This window comes from Choloepus didactylus, chromosome 10 (assembly GCF_015220235.1).
Source record: "Choloepus didactylus isolate mChoDid1 chromosome 10, mChoDid1.pri, whole genome shotgun sequence".
Taxonomy (NCBI): domain Eukaryota; kingdom Metazoa; phylum Chordata; class Mammalia; order Pilosa; family Megalonychidae; genus Choloepus; species Choloepus didactylus.
In genome coordinates this window covers 10952461-10975677 of record NC_051316.1, presented here as the reverse complement: position 1 = coordinate 10975677, position 23217 = coordinate 10952461, and the positions used below count along the sequence as shown (strand labels likewise).

The window sequence follows — 23217 nt, the reverse complement described above, 5'->3', positions numbered from 1 at the left end:
GGTTTTTGAGCTCCTGTTTTTGGACGCCATCCTGTTCCCAGCCCTGAGCTGGAAGAGGACACTGAGACCCAAGGGGTTCCTGGTGGGTGGACAGTGCAACAGTGCCGGATGTTTCTACGTGGTTCTGCAGGCACATGCTTGGCAGAGAGGTGGGAAGTTGCATCTCAAAAGGACGCTGGTCTTTTGGAAAAGGGTGACTTAGGGACCCCTCAGGAGTGTGGGGCTGGGGCAGCAGGGGTCTGTGCACACGCGTGTGTGATCCCAGCCCCACCCACCCAAACATTCTCCTGGGGGTCTGCAGCCAGTCGAGTCTGACAGAAGGATGGTCAGAAGCAGGCTTCTGGGGGTGAAGAGAAATGCCAACCCCAGTTCTCTGCAGAAAGAGTCAGGGAAAGCTCTTCTCAGCAGAGAGGAGTGAGGCTGGGCTCCAGGTCCCATGGATCTAAGCGAATGGGGGAAAAAAGTCATTTTCAAGGGAAAGAATCAGTCTTGGTCCATGCATTTCTTTTCTCAATCGAGGAGGTGTAGACACAGTGAGCAGTGGTTTTAGGATGACCTACGGGGGTTCTAATCCTAGCTCCATCATTCGGACCCTCTGAGCCTCAGTTTCCCCACCTGTAACATGTGGTCTGTGACAACCATAGGGGGTGCCTCTCAAGGCTGTGGTGTGACGGAGCAGGGCAGGGAGCCCCATCTGTGTGTGTGTGTTGCTGGGGGACGGGGAGTTGGAGGGACGTTCCGCACTCCACTCTGCTCTCTGGTTTCCCCCTGCAGAAGCAGGAGCTCTGTGGAAACTTGACGCTGCAGCATCACATGCTAGAGCCTGTGCAGAGGGTCCCTCGCTACGAGCTGCTTCTCAAAGACTATCTGAAGAGGCTCCCCAGGGACGCACCAGACCGCAAGGATGCCGAGAGTGAGCCAGGGGGGACTCCTAGGGGGGACAGTGCCTGGTTCCATGACTGGTGAGCAGGGGCACTTGCAGAAATCCAAGAAACTTGGGGAGTGTCTTAGAACTTCTGAGGGCAGAGAAGAATTGCCCCTACTCGAAGTTCTGTGGAAGGAGCTGCCAGATGCCAGCCGTGTACCGAGTATAGGACCCAGGCACTGCACTCCCAGGGCACGGGCTACACCAGGCGGGGTCTGTGCAGGAGTTGGGGAAGCCCCCTGGTGTGACCCCTCAGGACTCCCCCAGAACCTGCTGTGTGTCTGCAGGGCTGCAAGCCACCCCTTCTGGTCCAGCCTGGGGTGGACACCCACGGGAAAGGGCCTGGGTGCAGCAGGCAGAGCCTCTATGCCAAAAGATGCCCAAGCTCAGGGGTCCTGGGAGGATGGGTTTCCATAGGCTCTCTGACTGTCACGCTGGCCCCAGCCGGCCGACTCTTCCACTGTCTTCCCTGCAGAGTCCTTGGAACTCATCTCCATAGCTGCCAACCACTCCAACGCAGCCATTCGCAAAATGGTGAGTCCAGGGTGGGCGTGGAGGCATGTTTCGGGGCGGCAGGGCACCCTCCCACTCACCCATCCTCCATGGAGTCTGACAGGGCTGTGCTCTTGGCTAAGTTATCCAGTGCTCTGTGCCTCAGTTTCCCCATCTGTAAAACAGGGATGCTAACAGACCCCGTCTCACCAGACTGTGGTGGGGAGTCAATGAGTTGGTCTACGTGAAGTGCTGAGAACAGCACAATAAGAATTACCTCTCATCATTCATTCATTCATTCATTCATTCTGTGACGCTTCATCAGTGCCTTGCATGAGCCAGCTCAGTGCAAACGCTGGGGTGCAAAAGGCTAGCCGAGCAGCTCTGCAAAGCCAGTCCCAGGACCTGGGGGACCTCAAGGTGGCCTGTCCCGGAGGCAGCCTGGGCTGCCCAAGCTAGAGCAGGTTGTTCCGGGTGGCCCTGTCCTCAGGAGGGTTTTGTTTGCCCTGCACACTGGCAGCCCACACGGTTGTAAAAAAAAAATTTTTTTTTGTCTTTACCCATAATTGAAGATCAGGGGATTTCACAGGAGAATCCAAGTTTCTGGGTTCTCTGGAAAGCTCCAGAAGCCCCGGTCCCCGCCTTGTGTCCCCATCCCAAGACCCAGCACTGGCTGCCGTTTACCACCACACATACACTGTTGTTTTCTTGGAAGGAAAAGGAAAGGGAAAATTGCTTTGACTCTAAGTCTATTCCCAAAGTGAGAATGGATAGCATGCTCATTTTGGTGTGTGTGTGTGTGTGGGGGGGGGGTGTTCCCTGGACCTGGGGAGCCCCCACTGCAGCTCCACTCTTAGTCCCCTTTATTTAATTCCCCCTTTTTAACACCCCCAAACTACAACTAATAAGAGAAAAAGCCGTGTCTGGGAGCCCCGTGGCCATGTGGCTGGCCTGGAGCCTGTGGCTCTTTGGGGGTTCTCCACTGTCACCTGCCTAGGGGTCGAGGCTGTGTGGGAGGCAGTGTGGCCCTGACTGCTGCTCCTTTCCCAGGCCTGCCTTTAGTGTCATTTAACCTGGGGACCTGGGAGGCCTCTGCCTCCTGCCCCTGCTCAGTTTTGGGGGGGATGGGGGAGCTCCAGCTCTCTGCCTCACCCTTTCCAGACTCCCTGGACCCTCACCTCCTCTCCCTGCCCTCCCATCCACCCTCCCCCAGCCCTGAGCTTTCTTCAGTCACCTTTTGTTCATGCCACACACACACACACCCACAGGCCCCCAGACACACCACCGGGTTCCCTTGCTGCCCTTTGAGGCCCTTCACGTCTGCACCCTGCAAGAAGCAGAAGACACAGCTCCACCGACCTGCTTTGGGGGGCTGTTGCTGGGCCAGCTCAAGGTCAAAGGCAGTGACTGCCAATGGCTGCATGCAGGGCTCAGACACCGTGCCGTGTGCCTGCCAGCTCAGCTCAGCCTTGGTTGCATTAGCTGGAAGCTCAGCACCTGGGGCCTGGAGGGGTGGCCCCTCTCCCCAGGACCACCGGACTCAAATGTTGTGGCCAGAGAGGAAGACCACGTGCTGATGGGCTGAGGTTTCAGGACATGTGCCTGGGCCTAGGTCAGTGGTGTGAGAGTGGCACAGAAAGCCAGCCCAGCTTATCAGAAGGAAAGGGGGGGGGGGGGCACAGATTGTAGCAGGCAAAACTGGTGGATGCCTGGCATTTCTCTGACTGCAGCTTCTTTTCCAAGAGGAAGCCAGCATGGAAGTTAGGAGGGCAGGTTCTGGAGCCAGGGTGCCTGGGTCCAGTCCCAATTCACTGGCTGAAACACCTGCAACTAGCTATTCACTTAATTTCTCCATGTTTCTACGTCCTTGTCTATAAACAGGAGATGATAGTGGTACCTGTGTCATAGGGTTGAGATTAGAATTAAAGGAGTGAAGACACAACTGTGTGTAAAACAGGGCCTGGCACCCAGCAAGCCATGGTTGTTTTACTAGTAGTATTCTCTGCTTGGCGAACTCCTATTCATCCTTCAGAACCCAACTGAATATCCCTTCCATCCATGTTTTCCCTCCAACCCCACTGCTAATGGGCTCCTCCTCTGAGATCCCCATATGGTGGTTTTGGATCAGGCCTGAGCCCTGGGTCCACGCTCCTGTCTGTCTCTTGCAGGAGAAGATGCACAAGCTCCTGGAGGTGTATGAGCAGCTGGGTGGGGAGGAGGACATCGTGAACCCAGCTGACGAGCTGGTCAAGGAGGGGCACATCCAGAAGCTGTCTGCCAAGAATGGCACTGCTCAGGACCGTCACCTCTTCCTGGTGAGCCCCAGCCCCTGTCCTAGACCTCACCTCCATCCTCAGGCCCCAGGGATGACCACAGCAGGGCTCTGGCCGCTCCCTTCCCAAACATGTCCCATCCCTGGCCAGACAATGCCTTGCAGCTCCACACCCTTTGACAGCAGCTGGGCCTCTTCTGCCACGAATATCTTGTGTGTTTATCCCTAACGTCCAGGATTCCTCTTCAGCCCACTCTGCCTTCTCTCGAATTGAACAGCCTCCAGTTTGCAGCAGAGAGAACTGTTGCAGTGTGTCAGCCTTTAACCTGTGCCCAGGACCAAAACCTGGCCTGGAGGGAGGGGGGAAAAATGACTAGAAGGAAATACAACAAGCCAACCACAGTCCTCTTTGGCTGGGAGGAATAGACATCAAGGTTTTAAAAATGTGCAATCAGGAAAAGTCACTTTTGCGAGGCAGTTCCGTGAGTCATGAGAAACACAGCCATGCAACCACAATTGAGACAGAGAACAATTAAGTCACCCCCAGAATGTTCCCTTGTGCTGCTTCTTTGTAATTAGGAGCTCCCCTCAACCCGCAGCATCTAACAACCTCTGAGTAGTCCTCTGTTCTATAATTTCACCTTTTCCAGAATGGCACATAATGTCAAGTGGCTTCTTTCACTGGACATAATGCCTTCAAGAGATGCACCCATATTGTTGCAATAGCTCATTCCAAATGTTTTTCATTACACGATTCACCCATGTTCATGGTTGGCAAATTAAAAAAAAAAAAAAAAAAAAAAAGAAGCCCAAAGTAAAGACATCTTTTCAGCCTCATTGTTCAAAGTTGCAACCGTAGTTAAAATTACCAGGCATGTCTTGTGGTGTTTTTTTAAATGTGTTTTACTTTCTGGCACTTCCCCATGGTGAGTCGCTTACCTGACCTTACCCGTGCTTAACCTTGCAGTTCAGCAGCATGATCCTTTACTGTGTGCCAAAACTGAGGCTCATGGGCCAGAAGTTCAGTGTCCGGGAGAAGATGGATATCTCGGATCTGCAGGTGGGTGAGCCTCACCTTCCCCCTGCCCCTCGGCTCTCCTTGGTACAGGCTCTGGGCCTGGGGGCCGCAGAGTGTCAGGTGGACCTCCGGTTTGCCCACGTTCTGGGACTGAGTGGTGGGACCCCTGCTGACCCCTGTCACCGGCCACATCAGGACTTGGGGCCCCGTTTCCAGATCCAAGGGTGAACGTGAAGGCTAAAAGGACCTGTACGAGGTGCACGGACAGGGGTAGCAAGTGTGGGCTCAGACTTGCCACCTGCCTGGCTCCAGGTGCAGGGACTCTCCCACGTGCACCTGGGGACCTCTCAGATACTTGGGCAGCACTGTCCAGCATGGGCTGTTTGCTTTGCTGTCACCGTCTTCCACAGGTGCTCTGTGCCTTGTGGGGATGGGCACCCCAGGGGTGAAGTGGGGAGCAGTCGCCACGGCCTGTGCCTCGCACCCCCAAAGCATTTGCTAAATCAAGAATATTCGGTCATTTCACAAAGGTCCAGACTGATCTCAGAGACACCCCCAAATCCCTTCTTACCTTGAAAGTCTCCAAATCTAGGTTAAGGAACGCCACTGACAATAACAACTAATGAGAGAAAAAGATCCCTTTTCTTGTAGTTAGAAGAAACCGTCTTTCTAGCATGTCTTTATGAAATCAGTCATATTCGGTTGATGTGGAGGTTCTCAATCTTGAAGCTTGGGATAAAGCTCTGCTGTCGAGGCCCCCGCCCCCAAAATACTGCAACCAGGCGGTTCGGCCACACGGCTTATATCTGAGAACCCTTGAGAACCCCGACATCTGCTATTTTGCTTTCTAATCTTGTGAAGTGATACAAGAGAATGGACTCTGGAGGTGTGGTTGTGTAAAACATGGCCATATTTCCATTCTGAGATGCCCTTTTTTCATATTTGAAATCTCTACAATCAGGATGTGTCATACATGTACCCCAACTTACTTGGCAGTACCCTTTCTTACTAGTGGAGCATAATTGGTTGTCACTTGGTGCAAGGACTGCTGGGTGGAATAAAATCCAGCTTCTAATGGATCCTGCCTTTGGCACCTGCTTCCTTGCAGACCTGTGGGCCGCTGGGGTCACAGGCTTGTCTTCCACCTTCTCAGGGAAAGAGTTCTACATCGAAGAGGCATGAGGCCGCAGTGATGACTGATTGTTTTTGTCATTGTTTCTTCAGGTGCAGGATATCGTCAAGCCTAACGCAGCACCAACGTTTATAATAACAGGGAAGAAACGGTCCTTGGAGCTGCAGACTCGGTAAGGCAGGGTCTAAGTGTTTGCTATGGTGTGAATAAGTGTCTGTGATTTGAAATTTTAGCAGGTTGTTTCTTTTTCTAAACTACATAGTCTGGTGGTACGTATTTATCTGTTCATTCGTTGTATTCACTTATTTATTCATGGTTTCAAATTGAACAGTAGTAAGGAGAATTCAGTGAAAATTAAGCCTCTGTGCCCCTTCTGTTCCCTGCCCCCACAGACCTTCTTAACCGTCTCTTAAGTGTTTCAGAATTTTCTGTGCTCATGCATATGTTTCAATTTTTTAAAAGTCAGAAATGACAGTCTACTGTACGGCCTGTTGTGCATCTTGCTTTTACTCATTTAATTTATCAGAAACTATCCCATATCCAAGTGTCAGTTCCTAAAGCAGCATAATTCTCTACCATAGTTATTTTTTTTAATTCATTTTTGTTGAGATATATGCATATACCATGCAGTCATGCAAAGTGTACATTCAGTTGTTCACAGCACCACCATATAGTTGTGCATTCAACACCAAAATTAATTTTTGAACATTTTCATTACCACACACACAAAAATAATAAGAATAAGTGAAAAAGAACAATTTAAGTAAAAAAGAACACTGGGTGCCTTTTTTTTTGGACCCCATTTTTTTCCTCATCCATCCATACGCTGGACAAAGGGGAGTGTGGTCCTTATGGCTTTCCCAATCCCATTGTCACCCCTCATAAGCTACATTTTTATACAATTGTCTTCAAGATTCATGGGTTCTGGGTTGTAGTTTGATAGTTTCAGGTATTTACTGCCAGCTATTCCAATTCATTAGAACCTAAAAAGGGTTGTCTATATTGTGCATAAGAGTGCCCACCAGAGTGAACTCTTGGCTCCTTTCAGAATCTCTCAGCCACTGAAACTTATTTCATTTCCTTTCATATCCCCCATTTGGTCAAGAAGATATTCTCCATCCCACAATGCCGGCTCTACAGTCCTCCCCGGGAGTCATATTCCACGTTGCCAGGGAGATTCACTCCCCTGGGTGTCTGATCCCATGTAGGGGGGAGGACAGTGATTTCACCTGCCAAGTGTCTACCATAATTATTGACCAGCTCCAATGGGCTCCTCCAGAGTCTTGCTATGGCAAATAGCCCCATATGTGTCGTTATGTCCATAAGGCAATTCCCGAAGAAGAATTGCTGGTCAAAGGGTAGGATGTGGGTTTTAAATTCTGATGGCTCTCAGCAACACGCATTAAGACAGCTCTCAGTCTGTGTTCTGACCGTACTGCATGGGAGAGCCTGTCACACGGCCACCGATGGTGTGAGATTTTCATCATAACACATTATAATTCAGAGAGACCCCATGGAGTTTATAGGGATGCATGGATTTGTATTCACTATCAGGTAAAGATCAGAGAGAGGGGCTTCACACACTACACCTGACAACACCTGGCCACACCTGGCTGCACCTGGCCATGAGTGGTTAGCAACCCTCAGGGCCAACCTTCCAAGCCCTAGAGTTGCATTTATACGCAGTGCTCGAGAGTAACTATGGTTGGATCCAAGGCTGGCTGGATAAACTGTTGTTTTTGGTTTTACAGGACAGAAGAAGAGAAGAAAGAATGGATTCAGGTTAAGCTGCTAATGCTTTAAAGCAACCAAATGACCAGTCCTTGAGCATCGTGGGTGATTCCCTGTTGGGGCAGAGGCGGGCAGGTGTTCCTGGAGCCTCCCTGGCCCTGACGTCCCTGCCTGGCCCTTATGTTGCAGCAAATGCAGCTCCAGTTGTTCACTTCCATAAGCACCCTTGGACCCCCCAAGACTCTCGACCCATTAGCTGTTTGAGGCTCCCACCTCCTGACCCCAAAAAATAAAAATAAGGGGAACTGGAGAGACAGGCCGGCCAGGAGTTCTCATGCCTGAGGGGATCTGAGCTGTCCTGACTAGGAGTCCTTTTGGGGGCCCCTTTCTAACACCTCTGGGAGACCCCAAGGGAGAGCTGACTGCTGCCTTTTCTCCGTGGCAGCAGGAGTGGGTGAGAAGCACGAGAAGAGCTTCTGGAGGGTGAGGGGGTGATGCGAGGACAGGCCAGCTAGGGAGGCAGCAGTGATCTGGAAAGAAAAGAGAGCTGCTTGATCACAGCTTTCCAGGAGGGCTTGGGGCCAGCCAGAGTGGGGACAGAACAGGCCCTGTGAGGGCCAAATTTGGGGAGCAGATGGGGGGGCAATTGTCCAGTCCCTCAGGGATGCCTGGGCTGCAGGCAGGCCGGTGCCAAACGTTGAGTGCCCTGGCCAGGGTGGGCAATTGCCAACCATTGGGGCACGTCCAGCTTTCAGAATGCACAGAATGAAAATCTCTGGGTGAGAAAAGAGGAGAATAGAAATGCAGACAGGCAGTAGGTGGAGATGCTGAGGGGGTGAACTGGAAATGCGGCAGCCGTGCTCTCGTATCATATCAGCCCAGAACCTTCCCAGAAAGTGGCAACTTGCAGCACCAGGGAGGGGGCAGGACCTGCAAGCATTGGGGTGAAAATCAGGCGTTCTACCACTGCTCCACCTTTATCGGCCGAGCCTCAGTTTCCTCATTGCGGACACGGGGCTGTTACCAAAACCTGCACCCCAAAGCATTTGGTCCAGGGTGAGATGAGATGACTGGTAAACAGGGACAGGAGGTGTGCACATCTCCTGCCTACCTGGGCGTCCTCTCTGATGGCCTCTGTCATGTTCCCTTAGGTCATCAGGGCCACCATCGAGAAGCACAGGCAGAACAGTGAGACTTTCAAAGCCTTCAGCAGCACACCCGGCCAAGACGAGGACCCCACCCTCACACCAGACTCCCCCGTTAGTACCCAGCCCCTCGGGGTCTGTCCTCCATCCTCGCCCAGGTGTGGGGGGCAGCTCCCTAGAGGCTCCAGCTGGTGGCCCCCGAGGCTCTTCTTGCCCTGAGATCTGCCTCGTGCCAGCAGCCAGGGGGGACATGCAGTGGACGAGTGGGGTGCCGAGCCCACCTTTCCTGAGTGCCTGCTGAGGCCCAGCTGGGAAACTGAGGCTGGGGTCAGTGCCGGGCCAGGTAGCGCCCAGGTGGGTGAGGTGGGAGAACAGGAGCTGGCTAAGCTTCTGTGTCCATGGCAGAGCAGCCCGAGCTTCCCGGAGTCTTTTATCTTTATTTTATCCTCATGGAAACTGCATCCCAGGACAAGGCCCGGTGAGGGGAGCGGGCCACCCCAAAATCACAGGGCCAATCAGATACGCCTGCTCATCCTGTCCCCCTGAGCCTGCCACAGGGGACAGACGTTCCGAGGGCTCTCTGGAACATCACTGTAGGGCCTCAGATGTGATCCCACATGGCCACGAGCCTCACGCCACTCTCTCTGTCCCCTTGTAGGTCGTGGGCACCAGCTCCGTGGAGCCCGCCTGTGTGGCCGACGGTGGTGGGGTTGCTGGAGGGGTGAGTGACCATGGCAGTGTCTGCAGAGGTGGGGTGTGGGAGACCAGGTGGGGGCTGTGCCGAGGCAGGTGGGGCGGGTGGCTTGGGTTAGGGATCTGGAGCCCTGGCTGCGGGGGCCTGTCCCAGGGAAAACTTCCCAGAGGTGCCAGGGAAAATGCCATCAGAGCCGTGTGTTGGGGCCTGGGGTGTAGCAGAGAGGAGCAGAGGGGGCCTTCGCTGCAGACTCAGGCAGGCCACGCCCCGGGGGGTGAGCGCTCGGGTCAGGGAGGACCTGGGGGGACCCCCGCCTTGACAGGGGAACACTTGCCACATGGCCCTGGACACATCCCCTCCCTCCCTCTGGCTACCACCTTGTTGTACGGCCAGACTGCTCAGGAGACTCACTAGGGGCATGAGTCCAAGTGCCAGGCATGGAGTGGGTGTTCAATAAACAGGAGCCGTGACTATTCACTGCTGGACCTAGTAACCATTAGCGCCCACAGCAGGATATGGCCCTGGACTCCTGTGGGGCTGGGATTGCCTGGAAGGTGATTCTCTCTAGCACCACTGTTTTGTCTGCTGTTCTCCAGGCTCAGGAGGAATGAGGCAGTGGGTTTACTTCTGAGGCAGGGAGCTTCTCCCGGGGGTCCATGTCCTGTCCCCTTTGCAGCACGACCCCACAGCTTCTCCTACAAATCCCCTTCATATGTCCCTCTGGCTCCCTTGCTCTCTTCACCCCCCTCCCTGCTCCCTCCCTCCCTCTCTCCTTCTCCTCCCTTCCTCTCCCCCATCCTCTCCCCCCTCTCTCCCTCCCCCTCCCTCCCTCTCCCCTCGCTCTCGGCCAGCACTCTGTCATAAGTGTGTGCATGTGCCCAAACAAGGCACAGAGCAGCAAATGCTTCACTCCAGACTTCACCACTGTTACGGTTTGCTAATGCTGCCATTAAGCAAAATACTAGAAATGGATCGGCTTTTATAAAGGGGGTTTATTTGGTTATAAAGTTATAGTTTTAAGGCCACAAAGTGTCCAAGGTAAGGCATCAACAATCGGGTACCTTCACTGGAGGATGGCCAATGGTGTCTGGAAAACCTGTTAGCTAGGAAGGCACGTGGCTGGCATCTGCTCTGGAGTTCTGCTTTCAAAATGGCTTTCTTCCAGGACATTCCTCTCTGGGCTTCAGCTCCTCAAAAATGTCACTGTTAGTTGCTCTTGGGGTGCTTATCCTCTCTTAGCTTCTCTGGAGCAAGAATCTGCTTTCAAAGGCCGTCTCCAAAATGTCTCTCATCTGCAGCTCCTCTCTCAGCTTCTGTGCATTCTTCAAAGTGTCCCTCTTGGCTGTAGCAAGCTTGCTCCTTCGTTCTGAGCTTATATAGTGCTCTAGTAAACTAATCAAGGCCCACACTGAATGTGCAGGGCCACCCCTCCATGGAAACTATACAATCAGAGTCATCACCCACAGTTGGGTGGGGCACATCTCCGTGGAAACACTCAAAGAATTGCAATCTAATCCACACTAATACATCTGCCCACACAAGATTGCATCAAAGAATATGGAGTTTTGGGGGACATAATACATCCAAACCGGCACAACCACCAACACTTAAGAGTTCTTTTCCAGGCCACAAAGCTGACCCCATTTGATTATCACAGCTGTTCTGGGGCTTGTCAGGATCACCCCCATTTTATGGAAGAGAAAATGGGGACTCAGGGCAGGGGGGATGACTTGGCCAAGGTCTGGCAGCTGGAAAGGGGGTCCTGGGCTGGAGCCTGGGCTTTCTGTCCCCCACCCCACCCTGCCCCACTTGGGAAGCACAGATTTCCCTGGAGTCGGAGGGGGGGCACCTGTTAGCGTACCCCAGGATCTTCCAGCCGTCTCATTGGGCAATTTAAGTTTTTAATAAGGAAACGTTTGTCCCCATACTTGGCCCCGTCCATGCTTCCTGGGTGTGCGTCCCTTGTAGAGCGGGAGCCGAATCAGGCTGGGGTTCCAGGGCTGGGGCTGCACCTGAACTGGGCTTTTCCAACAGGCAATTCTGCAAGGAAAAAAGCTGTATGGCCCTGCATGGACCCAGCCTTTACCAGGCTGGCCGGGCACCGGAAAAAAATGAGGTCAGGGGAGAAGGAAGCATTTCAGATGACTCAGCGAGGTGCAGGGGGAGATTTTGGAATAAATACCAAACGGGAAGGGGAGAGGACCCTGTTGTTAGATCAGCGAGGATCTCTGGGGGTGTTGCGCGCGCGTCCACACGGTGGCGCCGCTGAGCAGACCCGCGCGCCCTGGTGGCTTCCACCCGCGCTGCAAGTCTGAGGGTGCCCCGGGGGCCTGGAGGGAACGGCGTCGTGCTGCAGCCCTGAAGAAAATGCTCTAGTGCTTCCTCAGTGTGGCTCTGCCCACCTTCCCTGCCCTCCTGGCCCCCTCCTCTCCTCCATGCCCTGGGCCTTTGCACCTGCCGTCCCCTGCATCAACAGAAAGCCTCACTCCCCTCTGCTCTGCTCCAAAATCTGCTGGGAAGGCAGCTCGTCCAAGGAGCGGGGGTCTGCCGCGAGGGGCATCCGCCCCAGGGGTCCCTGACACGTGTTAACCGCAAGAATCTGTCCATCCCTCACTTTTTAGGTGCTAAGCTGCAAATGGGACAGGCTGATAGTCCCCAGCCAAAATAGAGTTCTGTTTCCCCTTTTCCTCTGTTTCTGAGCTTTGGGAAAAACAGCTCATGCCCTCTACGCATTGTGTGTGTCACTGTTCCCACATGCGTGTGAACTGCGCCTGAGTACTCGCTTAGTTCCAAGTAGGAGGGAAGTGGAGTTTGAGTAATAAAAAGACGCTACAACTCAGGTTGAAAAACCAGGTATATAGGTAGAAGGTGCTGTCCATCAGCTGATCGTTCTGGGCTGCCTTAGTCAGGGAAGGCTCCCTGGAGGTGGCATGTGCAGGTGTGGGGGTGGGGGGAGGAGAAGGAGAAGGAGGAGGAGGAGAAAGGGAGACAGAGAGAGAGTGAGAGAGAGGGGAGGGGGGCGGAGCTTGTCAGGGTCAGGAAGACCCAAGAATGCAAAGCAGAGGAGAGAGGACATTCTTTGCCAGGAACAGCAAGTGCTGGAGCACGTGTGTGTTCAGGGATTTAATCCAGGATCCTTCTGACAAACAAAGTCTGGGTGAGGAATGCGGTCCTTTGGCAGAGGCTGACAGGCGGGGCTGGTGCCTGAATCAGAGAAAGTTCTAGATGGAAGGGACCTGGAAGTCCTTTTTTTTTTTCGAAGTCGTTTATGCTACAGAAAGGCCCCTGGCTCCATTTGTGACCAGCTGCAAGCCCTCGGGCAAGTGCCGGCCTCTCGGAGGCTCCTCCTTTCCCACCCAGGCTGTGGGGGTGAGCATGGCCCTGAGCATCCGAGAGAAGCTCTTGCTACGTGGTGTCACATAGGTAGCTGCGTGGATGACAGGTGGGAGCCCCTGAGGCTCAGGACTTCAGGGGGTCACCTGGGGACACCTGGGGACAAGTTGCCATCAGCAAGCTGCACCCCTCAGCTTCACGTTCTCCCCCCCAGGATTCAGCTGCTGTTTCACAGGGTCGCTGGTTCCCCGCAGCCAGATACCTGGGATCACATCAAGTTCAGGACCCTTGGCTCTCTTCCCACTGTGGCAGCCCCTATGACCCGCCCCAAGCCAGGGCCCCGGGCCCCACTGACGACCAGCCCTGAGGCCTCCCCGCCTTCTGGGGACCCAGGCGTGGTGTGTCTTGGCCTGGGCTGTGTTTTTTCCGTTTGTTCTTCCTCCATGAGGAGAAAGTGATCAGAGTTGAGATTTTAGTGGGTCTAGGATGGGTCACTGTATATTGAGTTTAGGATGGATCCATGTGTCTCTTGAGTTTAGGATGTGTCAGTGTGTGTGTTGAGTTTAGGATAGGTCAGTGTGTCCACTGAGTTTAGGATGTGTGGGTGTGTGTTGAATTTAGGATGTGTCAGTGTGTGTGTTGAGTTTAGGATGGGTCAGTGTGTGTGTTGAATTTAGGATGGGTCAGTGTGTCCACTGAGTTTAGGATGTGTCAGTGTATGTGTTGAATTTAGGGTGGGTCAGTGTGTGTGTTGAATTTAGGATGGGACCGTGTGTGTCTGTTGAATTTAGAATTGATAAATGTGTGTGTTGAATTCAGGGTGGGTCAGTATGTGTTGAGTTTTGGATGGGTCAGTGTGTCCGTTGAGTTTAGGATGTGTCCATGTGTCTGTTGAGTTTAGGATGGGTCCGTGTGTGTCTGTTGCGTTTAGAATTGATCAGTATGTGTGTTGAATTTAGGGTAGGTCAGTGTGTGTGTTGAGTTTAGGATGGGTCAGTGTGTGTCTTGAGTTTAGGAAGGGTCAGTGTATGCTGAGTTGAGGATGGGTCAATGTGTCTTGAGTTTAGGATGGGTCCGTGTCTGTTGAGTTTAGGATGGGCCCGTGTGTGTCCACTGAGTTTAGGATGGGTCAGTGTGTGTCTTGAGTTTAGGAAGGGTCAGTGTGTGTCTGTTGAGTTTAGGATGGGTCAGTGTGTGTCCACTGAGTTTAGGATGGGCCCGTGTGTGTCCACTGAGTTTAGGATGGGTCAGTGTGTGTCTTGAGTTTAGGAAGGGTCAGTGTCTGTTGAGTTTAGGATGGGCCCGTGTGTGTCTGCTGAGTTGCACCCCCCACAGGGTATGAGTGAGAAAGGCTCTGTGAACATTTCTTTAAGAACACAGCGTTCAAAGATAAGTCTTAATCTTGATGTCAGAAAGAACAACCTTTGCTACAATGTGCCATACTTAAGAATTTAGTATTTATTTTCTCCGCATATTTGGAAAGAAAGGAACTAAGTCCATTTGTGGTCTGGTGGTCTGATTTTCTGAGCCCTGACTTCTTCAGTCTTACAGTCCCTGTAAGTCCCCTCTTTCCTAAGAGAAGCTAAACCCAGCTCAGGAAGTTTTGCAAGAGGACCTTGCAAAATTCAAAGCCTTCCCCGTTCTGCAAAAGTCCAGTCATTCTCAGCCAAAGCCCCAAAATATCAGAGTCAGAAAGGACTTCTCTGGGCCCCAGGCTAGCTGAGGGCACACACAGAAACCTCCCAGATGGTGAAAGAGGCACCCCCACCCAGCCGCCCCCATCCATTGTTTCCCCTGCCCTACTCCCCGCCCTGCCCCGTACTCCTGCTTTTTATTTTGCTGTAATATTTTCAACAAAGCTCAGACTTCATTTCATCTCAGTCGTCAATATGAACATTAAGCTTACCTAAGGTGTTTTCCTTTTAAGCAGTTAAATGACATCTCTGGGCCTCAGTTTCCCCATCTGGGCCCATGAGAGGTTCAGAGAAATATCTCCCACGGCCGTTCCAGCTCTGGCCTCCTGCGGAATTCAGTCCACCTCTTTGGCGTTGCTCAAAAGCTTCTTAGGTTTGTAGTGAGCTGACTGTGTCGTCTGCTGCCCACCAGGATGGGGGCCCCGGCCTCCTGCTAGCAAATGTGACTGGCCCCAGAGGGGAAACGCTGGGGTGTGCTGGTGGGGAGCAGTTTCCACAGCCCAGGAAGCTGTTTCATTGCAGGCTGGGGCCCTTCTGCAGGTTTAGCAGCTGCTGTAGAATGAATTAGCAACTTGGCAGAACCAGTCAGGATTTCATGTGCTGGAACACAGGTTAGGAGGCCCGGAGAGGTTGTGTGTCCCCGTTTTATAGCAACCAAGGCTCAAAGAAGGGAAGTGACTCATCCAGGCTCTCCCAGCCAATGAGGGGTGATCCACACCTCTCCACGGCCTCTTGATCAGATGGGGAAACTGAGACTCGGGCCGGAGGCTTGCCTGAGTACCCAGCCTGCCTCCCCCAGGGGTCTCGGTTTTGCTCACCTCACAAGCCCTTGAAGCAGATGGGGTGATGATCCTAGAAACACCCCAAACGACTGTGACCTCTGGGAGGGACAGCACTGGCCCTGCTGCCCATCACCTGTACCCAGCCATGAGCCATGCCAAGGGGTCTCCAGGCGTCTCCAGGGAGCAAGGCAGTGAGGGGCCCTGGAGAGCAGGGAGAGAGGGCTCTGGGTGGAGGCTGGTTGGTGAGCAGCAGCTCTGCCTTTTAGATGTTTGTTGGGTTTCTTCCTCTTGTACAAAATGTTCTTGGGGAAACACATTATCTCTCTACCTCAAAGTAACCCAAGGGACATTTTGGTGTATTTCCTTCCAGACTCTCTTTTTTTTTTAAATGCAATTTTATTGAGATATACTCACAAACTCTACAGACCATCCAGAGTGTACAATCACCAGCTGACAGGATCGTCACATAGTTGTGCGTTCATCACCGCAATCAATTTTAGAACATTTTCATTACTCCAGAAAAGAAGTAAAAAGAAAAAACCCAAAACACCCCATACCCCTTATTCCCCCCTATTATTGGCCCCTGGCATTGGTGTGGTACATTCATAACTGCTGATGAAAGAGTATTAAAATATTGCTGTTAACTATAGTCTGTAGTTTGCAATAGGTACATTTTCCCCCATATACCCCTCCATTATTAACTCCTCGTAATAGTGTCATACATTTGTTTACTTCATGAAAGAACTTTTTTATGTTTGTACAGTTAATCATGGACATTGTCCACCACAAGATTCACTGTTTTATACATTCCCATCTTTTAACTTCCAACCTTCCTTCTGGTGACATACGTGACTCTGAGCTTCCTCTTTCCACCACATTCACCCACCATTCAGCACTGTTAGTTATTCTCACAATACTGTGCCACCATCACCTCTGTCCATTTCCAAACATTTAAGTCCAGCCTAGTGAAACATTCTGCACATATTAAGCAACTGCTCCCCATTGTTTAGCCTCATTCTACATAAGTCTATATTCTAGATTTTGTCTATGACTTTGCATATTATAATTAGTTCGTATCAGTGAGATCATACATTTGTCCTTTTGTGTCTGACTTATTTCACTCAACATAATGTCCTCAAGGTTCATCCATGTTGTTGCATGCTTCACAGCTTCATTCCTTCTTACAGCTGAATAATATTCCATCATATGTATATACCATATTTTGTTTATCTGTTCGTCTGTTGATGGGCACTTGATTTGTTTCCCTCTTTTGGGAATTGTCAATAATGCCGCTGTGAACATCGGAGTACAGATGTCTGTTTGTGCCCCTGCTTTCAGACCTCCTGGTTATATAAATCTTGAGTGGTGGGATTGCTAGGTCATAAGGCAAACCAATATTTAACTTCCTGAGGAACTGCCACACTGTCTTCCGGAGTGGTTGCACCATTCTGCAATCCCACCAGCAGTGAATAAGTGTGCGTCTTTCTCCACATCCTCTCCAGCACTTGTAGCTTTCCTGTTTAATAGTGACTATTGTAATAGGTATGAAATGATATCTGATTGTGGTTTTTGATTTGCATTTCCCTAATAGCTGTGAAGATAAGCATCTTTTCATGTGCTTTTTAGCCATTTGTATTTCCTCTTTGGAAAAATGTCTATTCGTATCTTCTGCCCATTTTTAAATTGGGTTGTTGGTCTTTCTGTTGTTAAGTTGTAGGATCTCTTTACATATTCTGGATATCAAACCCTTATTGGATATGTGTATTCCAAATGTTCTCTCCCATTGAGTTGCTGCCTTTTCACTTTCTTGACAAAGTCCTTTGAAGCACAGAAGTGTTCAGTGTTAAGGAGTTCCCAATTATCTAGTTTTTCTTTCATTGCTTGTGCTTTGGGTATAAAGTCTAAGAAACCACCCAGTCTCTTTTTCTAGGCTTGTAAATACTCTTATTGGCATAAAATCTATATGCTACTGTATGCTACTCGGTGATTTGCTTTTTTCCCCCTTAACAATATTTCTTGACACCTTTAAATAGTTTTTCTAAAGTGTCATTTTAGTGGCTGTCTCTCATGCATGGGGCCCTGGTTTATATAACTAGCTCTTTCTTGGTGGACAGTATCAGCTTAAAAAAAAATTTAACATTTTAACTATGAAAGGAATAAATACTTGATTTTCTATATTTAAAAACCAATTTTTAGAGCATTGGAAGTTTACAGAAAAGTCATACATAAAGTACAGTTCCCAATTACCCCCACACACACACATTTTTTGCATTAGTGTGGCACTTTTGTTACAACTGATGAACCCGTAGTATTATAATTATATTATTAACTACAGTCCATGGTTTACATGAAGTTTCACTCTAGGTGTTGTTCAGTCATATGGGTTCTTTTTAATTTTATTTCTATTGTGGTAACAGATACACTACATAAAATTTCCCATTTTAACCACTTGCAAGCATAGAGTTCAGTGGTGTGAATTACGTTCACATGTTGATCTACCATCACTACCATCCATTATAAAAAGTAATGTTATAAAGTAAAATCAAAATCAAACCCCTCTCCCTTCTATTGCCCACCTCCTCATGGGCACTTCTTTTCTCTACATGTTTAATTTGATCCCTGCAGACTTTTCTGGGCCTCAGCACACTCGCAGATGCACAGAGCTATCATCCGCTTTTTCAAAAGATAAAGCATATACGTACAATTGTGACTTGTCTTGACGCTCTTTGAACATTTATAAGCAGAAGTCCAGATTGCATTTCATGATTTCATATTTAGCATATTTAATGTCTTGCCTGGGGCACACGCACACATGCACACACACACACACACACCGGGGAGGAAGTTCAGGCAGCATGAAAGGAAATAAGAGGCAGGATCCAGAGCCCCCAGCCTGCTCAACTCCCAGAGGCATGCACCGTCACTTCTTTCCTCACCCACCCTTGCTGCTGTCTGCACATAGGCTGTGGGGGCTCACGCCACTAACACATGGGAGTGTGGGCTGGATGCAAATGTGCTTGGGGCTCAGGACTCCAGGCTCCTCCCTGCGGGGCTTCTTGGCCAAATGAATGTTGGGGTGAGCAGGAAGAGGCCGGCATAGCATGTGGGGTGCAGGTGCAGATACCCTGACTCCTAGTGCCTCCTGGGGGCGGTCTCTGGGTAGCCCCCCAGGGCTGCCTAACGCTGGTCTTTCCCATGGCACAGCCACTGCTCTGCCAGGGATCCCTCCTCCAGATGCCATTGTCTCAGAGGGGCCCAGAGGTGTCTGAGCAGGTGTTCCCGGCATCTCTGTTTGTGAGGGTGAAACCTTGGAAACAATCTAAGTGCCCATTAGGGGTCAGTTGAGAGGCCCCTGGCTGCAAGAGATAGGATTTAAGCCAAAGAAACATTTCCCATTCAGCTTCCAGAAAGCCTTGGGGAGGTGGTGACAGAGCTGGTTCTGTTTCAGGTGACCACGAATCTCTCTGTCTTCTCACAGTAGCAAAGTGCCTGCAGCAGCTCCAGGCACGAGTTCCCACCAGTCCGGGATGAAGCAGGGGGGAAAGGGCAGGGAAAGGGGCTCTCCAGTCAAGCCACTCTCTCTTATCATAAAAGAACATCATTCCTAAAAGCCCCATGCAGACCCCGCCCCTTCTGCTCATTGGTCAAGGGCAGGGTCACATGCCAGCCCTAGACCAATCACTGGTGGAGGGTGTGGCCAGCGCCAATCACAATGCAGGCCGTGGGCGAGGTAATTTAATAAATTATGGAGCCTGACATCAAGGATGTTAACCCTCCTTGGGGGTCCCAGGGGAAAACTCTAAGGTAGACTATTGAATGAAGATAGCAAGGTGGGGGACAAAATGTGCGGTGCCAGACTTTTTTTTTTTTTAGAAGGATGCATTGGAGAAGCATCTTACTTCAGGATTGCATCTCAAAACCATCAGGCCAGGAAGAAATAGGTGGAGTGACAGCTAGCTCTGGAAATTTCGTGACCTGGAGCCTGGTGCACTTGACACTTGAGCCAACGGAAGCTATTTGTCTCCTTTTGTAGGTCGATTCCAGAAAGCCATCCTCCAAAAGCCGACGTGACAAGGAGAAGCACAGCTGTAAAAGCTGCGGAGAGACCTTCAACTCCATAACCAAAAGGAGGCACCACTGCAAGCGGTGTGGGGCGGTGAGTCCTGGGCCAGGGGTGGAGTCCGGGGTGGGGGGCAGCATTGTCCCAGGGAGGAGGAGGAGGCTGCCGTGGTGGTTCTGGCAGACTCACCTATGCCCAGACGAGAGCATCAGCTGGGGTTTTTGCTAATAGTCTTGGTAGCCCTGAATAGTGGCCACATGCCAGCCGTGGATGTGGAGGTGGGCACTTTGTAGGCACCGTGTTGCTGAAGACCACATCAGCCCTGCCAGGGATGCCTCAAGATCTGTGTTTTGCAAATGAGCAGAGGTCAAAAGACCTTTCTCTGATGGGCTCTGATTTCCAGTATCCACTTATTGCAGGTGAAAAAGTGCTAGATTTGGAAATACATAGGACCTCGTTGAGCGTGGCTCAGCCAGTTGCTAGTGGAAGATCTTGAGTCAAATGGGTTGACAGTAATTTCATACCATGTAAGGGGAGGAGGCTGCAGCTGGTGTAGGGGCTCGGCTCTATGTCCTTGCTCCTGGGACTCCTAAATATTCAGAGACCCAGTGGGCCCCTTAACCAGCTGTCCCCCATGCCTACCCTCTCCATGACTTCTCTTCCAGTCCCCAAGCCTATCTTCTCAGTGGGCTGTTGAGTTGGTGCTCAATGCTGAAAGCAAAGTGGTCCCTGAGGAAGCAACTGTTGTTGAGTTCAATATTTTTAGGTGTAGTTAGTCATAATTCAGTACCATGTTAGCAAGTGGATCTCAGCCCACAGTTGCCTTGAAGCAAGGATGGTGCTGTTTTCCCAAAGGGCACTGGCAGGCCTGAGTCTAGAATGTTGTTCCCTGTTAAACCCTTTCATTGAATCTTACCATGCTGGGGCAGGAGGAGATAAATGGATGAGTACTCGGATGGAAGGATGGATGGGTGGATAGATGGATGGTTGAATGGATGGTTGGATGGATGGATAGTTTTGGTAGGTGGATGCGTAGGAGGATAGATGTGTGGGTGGGTGGATGGGTGGATAGATGGATAGATGGGGTGTGTGGGTGGAAGGAAGGAAAGAAAGAAATAAAGAAAGAAGGGTGGATGGATAGATGGATGATTGGATGGATGGATGGGTGGATGGATGCATGGATAGTTGAATGGATGGATGGTTGGATGAATGGATGGATAGATGGGGTAGGTGGGGGAAGGAAGGAAGGAAGGAGGGAAGGAAGGAAGGATGGATAGATAGGTGGGTGGATGGATGGATGGATGGGGTAGTTGGGTGGAAGGAAGGAAAGAGAAAAAGAAAGGATGGGTGGATGGATGGATGATGGATTATGGATGGATTGATAATGGATGATGGATGGATGGATGGATGGATGATGGAAGGATGATGGATGGATGATGGATGATTGGTGGATGGATGGATGGATAGATGCATGGATAGTTGAATGGATGGATGGTTGGATGATGGATGGATGGATGATGGATGATTGATGGGTGGTTGGATGGATGGATGGGTGGATGGATGCATGGATAGTTGAATGGATGGATGGTTGGATGGATGGATGGATAGATGGGGTAGATGGGTGGGTGGAAGGAAGGAAGGAAGGAAGGAAAGAAAGAAAATTGGGTGGGTGGATGGATAGATGGATGGATGGATGGAAATTAAACCAACCGATGCCACTCAGTGACTCTTCTAGACCTTCTTGCCCAGGACCCTGCCCTCCCCCAATCATTAACAGAGCCCCGCCCTAAAGAAATGGAGACTTTGGGTAAAGTTTTTCTCCACTTCTTTCCCCTCCTGGCCAAGTCCCTGTGTTCCAACTCCTTCTGGTTCCTCAGAAACCTCTTCCAATCGGTATTCTCCTCTCTCACCTGCCTTCACCCTCCCTCAAGACTCTCAGGCTAAAGACACTAAGCAGCCTCTCCTCCCTACTCAGCCAGGATCCTCGAAGTGCTCTCCACAACTGCTTTCCCACATGCTCTGCTAACACTGGCCTCCTTGACCTGAATCCAGAGGTGCATTTTGGTCCCCAGCACCCATGAGCCCTTGGAGCCTGAAGCTCATCTCCCTGGATGGTCCATTCTCTCCTCTACCCAAATGTCACTCACCATCCTAGAACTCCCTTGTGTCCTGCAGACCCCTGACCACTGAGCTCCCCCACCTTGTCCATCAGCCAGCCCCGTCCATACTTGGCTGCCCAGCCCTAACTGCCCCCTGGTCCCTCTGAACACCCACCTCAGCCTGGTGCTGGGTCGAACGGCCCCTTGTGCCTCTCACATCTCCCACCATACCTCACGCACGTGGTGGGTGCTAGGGGGACAGTTACGTTGTGGGGGTTCCTTCCAGCCTTTTTTCCATGCACACAGACCTCACCCCCACCCTGGGATCTGGGGTTTCCAGACCAGGAGGGCGGAACTTCCACCCACCCAGGGGACACTGCCTTGGGTTCTCCGCCCTCAGGATTAGCCCCCCAGGCTGCCTTCCCCTGGAGAAGCCCTTTGCCCACCCCTCATTGGTTTGGGTCCCCGTTTCCCCTCCTTTTGGCCTCTTCTGTCCCCACAGGTGGGGTCACAGGTGCCTCCTGTCTGTCTCCAGGTCATCTGTGGGAAGTGCTCCGAGTTCAAGGCCGAGAATAGCAGGCAGAGCCGTGTGTGCAAAGAGTGTTTCCTGACGCAATCGGCAGGACCCCAGAGCCCCAGCTCCGAGGTGCTCATAGAGCCCAGGAAGGGTGCAGAGGTGGAAGGACTGGTGCCTGGCCCCATGGGGTGGACAGCTGTTGGGGGGGGCATACCTAGGACACGACCCCCCACCCCTCATTCCCTCTGTGGCCTCATCTGCAGACCCTGCCTTGCTCTCAGAGCCTTGAGAACTGTGGGCTTCCCAGGACCAGGAAAGACACAGGGGATCTCAGTGAGAGGTCTCTGGGAGCACCCCACAATTCATTGCAAAATTTTGTGCACACATGTGCATACTGGGGAGCTGTGTCATCCCAGCCCATGATGGGGAGCCCTTTGCACCCAGGAGCTCCCTAGCAGCCACTGTCAGCACTGTCAGAGGTCACCCCAGAGCAGAGGACATGGCCACTCCTTTGGGAGCTGGGGCCAGGCTGGTGAAGGCTTCTCCCTGCGCCTGCATCCCCCACACAGCCCTGTCTGCATTTCCAAGCTGTAGCTCTGGCTGCCCACAGAGAAAGCTCACCCCCTAAGCCCGTGTGGTCTGTGTTCCCCAGAAGCTGCCTGCTTCAGATCCCCAGCAGAGCCTGCTCTGCAGCTACCTGCAGCTGTGGGATGGTGGCACGGCCTGGGACGCGGTGTGGGCCTCCATCCCCAAGATGGATCCACTGGTGCTGCACCTGCAGGGAGTTGGCCAGGTACGTGGCCCCTTCCCACCATCTCACCCCGGGATGGCACCCAGGGGCATGGGCCCCTCTGCTTTCTACAGCCTCTGAAGGGGCAGCTGCTGGGGGGTGGTGAGCAGGAGTAGCCCCAAGCCCAGCCTCTGGGCCACTGTGTCCTTGCCTGTCAAATGGTCAGCAGAAGTGCCTGCCCCACTGGGCAGTGGTGAGGGTGGAGCGAGCTGAGCATTTGCAAGTAAAGCCCGCAGGACGGTGCCCACCGCCAGGGGGTCCACCGGTGCCCCAGGCACAGCCCAGGGGGCCACTCCTTGCCTGATTCTGCAGGGACAGAGCATGACCTGGCCAGGGTCATCCATTGGGTCCTAGAGCCCGGGTCTGAGCAGAGGATCTCTGTCTCCTGTGTGTTAACTCCCTCCCCTTAGATGTTCGGCTGGGACAGACACCTGCCTTCCCCAGGTCCCAGCCAAGCAGGCTCCTCAAAGCATATTCTAGAAGCAAGGCTTCCAAATGAAACCCTAATTCCAGTCCTGTCTGTCCCCAACCAC

At 51.9% G+C, this 23217-nt stretch overlaps 1 protein-coding gene across 2 annotated transcripts in view; it reads left to right on the top strand.

The window, feature by feature from the left end:
* The window catches only part of FGD3 (FYVE, RhoGEF and PH domain containing 3), a 65260-nt gene that overhangs the window by 39939 nt on the left and 2104 nt on the right, over nucleotides 1–23217 (top strand). For both annotated transcript variants that reach the window (XM_037798473.1, XM_037798472.1), the window contains exons 8-18: nucleotides 775–913; nucleotides 1401–1459; nucleotides 3586–3732; nucleotides 4657–4749; nucleotides 5932–6011; nucleotides 7591–7621; nucleotides 8722–8829; nucleotides 9374–9436; nucleotides 19252–19374; nucleotides 21913–22023; nucleotides 22547–22687. In XM_037798473.1, coding sequence (XP_037654401.1) covers nucleotides 775–913; nucleotides 1401–1459; nucleotides 3586–3732; nucleotides 4657–4749; nucleotides 5932–6011; nucleotides 7591–7621; nucleotides 8722–8829; nucleotides 9374–9436; nucleotides 19252–19374; nucleotides 21913–22023; nucleotides 22547–22687 — 1095 coding nt within the window. The remainder of the gene's footprint in view (nucleotides 1–774; nucleotides 914–1400; nucleotides 1460–3585; nucleotides 3733–4656; nucleotides 4750–5931; nucleotides 6012–7590; nucleotides 7622–8721; nucleotides 8830–9373; nucleotides 9437–19251; nucleotides 19375–21912; nucleotides 22024–22546; nucleotides 22688–23217) is intronic.